We start from the raw sequence: 6,691 nt of genomic DNA on the forward strand, positions 1-6,691 counted from the left end.
ACGCTATGCACTGTAAATTCCATTAAGATTTTTATGTAATTGTTCTACAGCTACAAATTTCTTGCATTACAATTTGTTCGGAACTGTCGGATTCCCTGGCTCGAACTGCCAATGTTTCGATAGCATTATAATAATCTGCTGCCCATTCTAGCGGATGCTTGAGAAGGGGTTAATCGGAAGGGCTGTAGAGTACAGTATGTGCTTCTTCGATAAATATGGTTTATTAGGGTTTATTTACAACTACATTATTGATGTGTTGAAATTATGTGATGGAAGGGTATACACTATATTCAATCACGTGATTACAGTTGCTTGGAACTGATTCCGTGGTGAATTAGTTATTTACATGGGATGCTCCTTGATTATAATGAATTGTTGTTGATTTTATATGAATCAACAACCGAGTGGGCACACTCCTTATTAGTGAGTGTGATATGTAATAATAGCATCATACTAATCTTGCAAGGGTTAACAATGATTTATTTTAAGACTTGGTTTACTCACAGGGATATAGTACTTTGCCTGTTCTGTGATGAATGTTTTTCTACCCCGAATGCTCCATGTGAATGAATTGTATTATAAGAAGGAGATAACGTCAACACCTTTTAATGCAGCACAGGAGAATTGATTCGTCGTCCTTCTATCGTAGTGAGTAGCTTGCTGACCGACTAGTCTTCATGGTTGAATAGCTTGACTGCCTGCGTCAGTGACTGAAAGTATACTAATGCGCATCATGGTGCGCTTGTCTTAAATATTAAAGCGACAGCTTTGTTAGCTGACAACGAAGGACCGCTCATTACGCTAGAAACAATGGGTGCAACTGTGGTGCGAAGAACAACGAAGATGATTGTATCATTTCAAATGTACCGATTTTTCTGAACCTCTAAGGCCGTTGGAGAATTTTCTTAGAAATTATGACCGTTGAATAATTTTCTTGAATTGATAGTCATTGATATTTTTCCTCAAATGATAATATTCGTGAGATTCTCTAAATCTCGAACATAATTTTAAATAATTGTTTTTGATAATTTTAATTATATATACTGTTCAGAATTCCAGTCATCCAGTGGTCGAAGGATGGTTGGATTAGACTATAACTAACAGTTTACTGGTGGAAGAAAGTGAGGGTAAGTGGAAGGAGTAGTGCTTTATTCAGTAATTAACAGGTTTATTTTCGTGTTGTTTGATGCGTTTATTTACAATTACACTATAATGACTCTCAGTTGATGATGAGCGTTATTGTGATCCTTACAGTTATTTAGTGATTTCCACTTGGTGGTAGCACGTACTACATGTCGGTGTAGGAGGTCGTAAATTTCCGGATCCTCTTGACGTAGTGTGAATGGTTACTACAATGAGAAGTGAGAGGTCGTAAATCTCTTTACCTTTTGGTGTAGTGCTAATTGTGGTGTCTTTTGAAGCGTAAGAGTATGTAGGTGCACAACAAACAAGGTTTCGTATGGTGCGGAAATGTGTTGTTGCACTGCAAAGCAGGGTTGCGTATGGTGCAGAAATTCTGTGCGTAGTGATCGTGTTAGTGATTACTTGTGAATGCCTTGTGTATTCGTTGGACTTACCGGTCAAGATAAATCCGCAAGATGATATTCGTTCTGCTTATTGAGAGTGCCTGTTCCTGGCGATTATTCTAAGAGGGATTAAAAATTCCGAGTGCCAACGGTCTTGGAAATTACTTCAATCCTGAACATATACGTTAAAAACAGCTATCTTAAGCACAAGCTATCTTTTTTAAAATTACAACGAAGAATTTACAAGTAAATAACTTATTCATTAAATAAATGTTTTCGAATGACAAATATTGGTGAAGAGATCTAGAATTTTTTTGAAAATTTCCAAATGTTCAAATCGTCTATGCAGAAAATTTTAAATATTTTTATAAGTTTGTAAAATTGGCTTAAGAATCGTGAGTCAAAATAAAAAAATTAATTTTGATGAATTTCCTTGCACGGCTTGCCCTATATAGTATATTCAACCAAGTAAATATTTATTAGTATCACGGTGCTTTGATTCTTATAATTATTTTTTTTTCATTATAATTTCCTTCATTTATCTAAATTCATCCTAAATTCCTTCCATTCATCATTATAATTATTTTAATATATTTGAATATATTAATTCGATTAATTTAAGATAAATAAAAATATTTACTTTACAATTTATAATTTTAATGTTCACATATTATGGCAAATAACCTTAATCCAAATATGTGCGAAAATGGTGTTATTTTCTAGCTCGAACTGCTAGTGTCTCGATAACTTTAATAATTTGTTTTAATACTTTAATAATAGCAGATGCTTGGGTGGAAGTCAAGTGGAAGGGTTATAGAAAGGTGTAGTATGCGCAAACTTTGTTAACATATAATTTATTAAACGTTACATTTATAATAAGCATGGTTCACTTATAGAAGAGTGTTAAACTCTGTCTTGTATCAATAATGAGATTGCTCCTTGATGGTGACGATGCCGTAGCCTCTGCTAGTATTGTAAGGACTAGCAGAGATAATATGCTCACACTCCTGTGTAGGACGCGTAGCCTTGACGTGTGTATATGAACACACTTGAAGATTGCTTTATATATCCACGCGGCAGCTTATTTATCTGGCAACAAAGCAACATTGTTGCTTTACTAGAATCTTACACGAGGTGAAGAAAGAAAACTCTAGAAATTTCGAGAATTCTAAGAAAAAACAAGGCGTAAGACGTTTGGAGAATTCAAAGCGACGTTACTACTCGAAGACCATAAAGATTATAGGCTATTTGAAACCGAAACATCACAAGTACACTGTTCGAGAATGCGAGACCTTTTTTCAATACAATAAAACATCTGGCAAGTAACATTGTAAAATTTGTATTTAGATTTCAAAACTTTCTTGCTCGCAATTATCAAGCACTAGCGTCATAAAACATCTGGAAAAACCCATAGTTCGACATCTGCATTTTTGTTCCGCTCGGTAATTACTTCAAGCATTACTGCAAGCGGACCTTCCATTCCCTTTCCCGCTGTCGACAAGTTGTAATGCTGTCGCCAGATGCGTCAGCGGAAGCCCCCCTCCCTTTCCGCTGCCCACAAGCTGTGGCATGTGGAGCAGCAAAGAGGTCTTCTTGTCATGAAAACCAAGAGACGACTAGGCCCTTAATTAACTCTGAAGCCACAAGAGGCGCTGCCCTCGCACTGTAAGGGAGGAATCTCTGATTGGACGAAAAATAAGGGAAAAGGTTCAAGTCAAATTCATGGTCAGCAAATGTATTTAAGGTGCACATTTTTCAATACTCATCTCTCTTGATATTCCACTCTTGAGATTACACTCTTGATAGTACTCTTAATATACCGTTCGAGATAATTCTCGATAGTACCCTCTCGATATAGTATACTCTTGATATAGTTCATACTCAGTTAAGTGTCTAGTGAAAGTCCATTAACGCTGTTACGGGAACAGTAGTTACAAGTCCTGGAGGAACGACGACATAAACCCGTATGTCCACTAACGCAGTTCAAGAAACCGTCGTTACATGTTCAAAGGGAGCGACGACAATCCGCATATCAGAGTCCGGAGACGAGTCAACGATTAGTCTTCGTAAGTAGTATTTTTACTACAATAATTACATATATATTGAGATTCAGAGTATTACATCGACAAGCAACTAAGGGTGAAGAAGCTCCTCCTAGAGCGACAGTGCGGAAAAGATTCCAGTACGCGTCGTCAAGTTCGCGCCCGCAAAAAGGGCCTCCCTTTCGGCAACATTCACCTTAGTTCAAGCTCGGACGCTTATGAAATTAAGCACCAAATAGCGCGAGTGTCGACGTATCAAGTGTCGCGCCACTTTGTGATATCTTTCAATCATAAAGCTGCATTCATAACCTCAACCACGCACGTGCTCGTTCAAAAGGCGCTAGTGTCGACGAACGAAACTTCGCGCCATTCGCCATTCGTATTCAACAATCAAGCTGCATAGATTACTAAACGTTTGCCTCTGCAAACACATTAATTCAACACAAAAGTTAGTTCTACAATTAATAATAGTAATACTAGTCAACCTTGTCATCAATAAATAACAAAATTAATCGCATATACTTCAGCCATATTTGTATTGTATTATTATAATATCCCTTCCACTTGTGACCTTTCATCGCTACCACACAACACCCGTGGCCTCTGAGTTGTCAACGGCATCAAATTGTATCCGTCGAACCGGCCTTGATAAAACAAGTCGGAACGACGAGTTGCATTTTGTACACAAGGCTTAGAATTAATATGTTTGCATTACCAGTTTGTTTTGTTTAGGTAATTACAAAAATTAGATTGTTATTAATGATATTCCAGAGTAGTATTTCCAACCCATTACTCATACAAACTCGCACTTATTTTTTCGCTAATGCACATTCTAAATATTATGTATGTGCAATCAATTGATATGTACATATATGTAATACATCTTGTATAACTAAACTTAAAAAATGTATACATATATGGAAAATAAAATGGTATACAAAATGCAGAATATAATTATGCATACAATGTTGGGTTTAATATATTAAATTTTTAAAAATTTTTATTTTAAAATTTATTCTCATTGAAATTAAAGGTCTATCATTATACATGTTGTACCTTTAACATCAGTTCCTAACGAAACATGTTCCTTTTTATGTTATTTTATAAACAAAAATAAATTATAATATATACTAAAATTAAATTATAATTATCTGTCTTGAATAAAAAGAATACCGATAAAAAGAAAAGGATTAAAACGAATAACGATGAAAATAAATCATGCAACGAATCTGAATTAAGAATTCCAATGATAGATTTATTATTTAAAGATAGAAAAGATATTTTCCTTCAATAAAATGGAAGTAAACTGCAGAGAAATGTTTTTGGATCAATGGTTATTAATCATTAATATTTTATGTGAAGTAACATTGAATAATAATAAAAACTATTATGAAGTCTAATGATTATAAAGGTATTTAATAAAGAAAATATAAAAGAAGTATGCTTAAGCGTATTACTTATAATTGTTATTTATAGTTATAATTGTTAGAATAGTTATAATAGTTAATCATTATGAAATTCCTTGGATCTTATTATAAATATTATCATGCTAGCAGAATCTACACAATAACATTATTTTTATAAGAATAATATTAATTTATAAAAATTAATCTAAAACAGTTTATAACAATTGTTCTAAATATTTACTTAAAATGCATATGACGGTATACATCAAATTAATTTTTTACTTTAAATCTTTTATCGTTAATATTTTAAGAGTTTTAGAAAATATAATATAAAAATAAAATTGTTCACTACACTAAAAAAAGTTAGTTTCAACAAATAATAACTATATAAATTAAATTTTTTGTATGTTACTTTTTTTATAAAGTCAAATATTTGTGTGTAAAATTTGCTTATTTTTAATTTTATGCGGACCAAACAATTTTTTCAATCCAATCAAGATAGTTAAAAACAGATGTGTAAATGGCCGGTATATAGCTCCCGCAACTTTGTCCAAAGGAAGTGATTCCAAGAACAATATTAGTAGACTCAAAATGAAGTAAAAGTGGACCCCCGCTGTCACCATGACAAGCATCTGCTCGCCTTGTAATATTGGTGTCTAATATACAGATCATACTTTCGTCTAAACCATTTGGTAACTTTGAAAAGCCCATGTAAGCTTCACTACACTTTTTTCGACCAACCATCCTATAAAATTCAAATTTTTAGAATGAAATAAATCTAATTTAAAATTTTTATGATCAGTATTGTAACAAGGAAGTCTTATAAAAAGAATCATTGTGAGTTATAAATATTTTATCAATTATAATCTTATAATAATATAATACCTTTTTCACAGCATTTGGTCATCAAATATTAGTCAAAATAATATATACTGTCTGGGATCAGACTAAAAGCCCCCCTGAGATGGTGGGTGGAGGCTTGCTGGCAAGTGGAAGGGACAATGCAATAATTCAACACTGCGTTTGAATGTAGTGTCTTTCCCTTTATTGAATATAATATATATAATAAATAATCAGTGGTCTATGGATGTCGAATTGAATGTATGATACAATGAATAGATGAGAGTTTCTTCAATTAATATGAGCGATAAGAATCCTGTAAGTGTATTCTTGGTAGCTTGGTGCTTGATTCTCCTACTCGCAGTTATGAACTAGTAGTGGTGGTGGGAGACTACAGTACTGTTCACACTGCAGTTCATCTGGATTAAGTTGACCGTTTGGTTCCCTTGGTACTTCTTCTAGTATCCAAATCATAGTAGTAGATTTTGCAGGCTATCTTCTAGCTCTTCTGTGATTATGGTCATTGATGTTGCAGTATGAGTGTAGTTGCCGGTTGGTCCAATAATTACCCAGCCGAACATCGACAATTGTGCTATAGGTAAATGTGGTGAAGACTTGATGATTCCGTGTACAAGTATTTCAGACCTTTTGGGTGTCACGTGAAATAGTCGCCCCAACCTTTCCGTGATGATTGTGATTTCAGAACCAGTGTCTATGAGCAGCCGGGCTTGATGTATGGTTGATTGTACGATTACCTTGGCTACCGCAGTAGCTACCAATGTTATTGGTTGCTGGTGCTCGATTGCACTGGTGTGCTTCGTGTCTAGTCATGTGGTGTGTAGTGACTGGACGTTGTCGTTTGGTTGCATAAGTGGCA

At 34.3% G+C, this 6,691-nt stretch overlaps 1 protein-coding gene across 1 annotated transcript in view; it reads right to left on the bottom strand.

Moving 5' to 3' along the window:
- Positions 1–1,655: 1,655 nt before the first annotated feature.
- Positions 1,656–6,691, bottom strand: part of LOC105360843 (serine protease snake-like) — a 39,554-nt gene continuing 34,518 nt past the window's right edge. Inside the window, exon 3 of the mRNA XM_011497842.1 lies at positions 1,656–1,698. Coding sequence (XP_011496144.1) covers positions 1,656–1,698 — 43 coding nt within the window. The remainder of the gene's footprint in view (positions 1,699–6,691) is intronic.

This window comes from Ceratosolen solmsi, unplaced genomic scaffold, assembly GCF_000503995.2.
Source record: "Ceratosolen solmsi marchali unplaced genomic scaffold, CerSol_1.0 scaffold47, whole genome shotgun sequence".
Classification (NCBI taxonomy): Eukaryota; Metazoa; Arthropoda; class Insecta; order Hymenoptera; family Agaonidae; genus Ceratosolen; species Ceratosolen solmsi.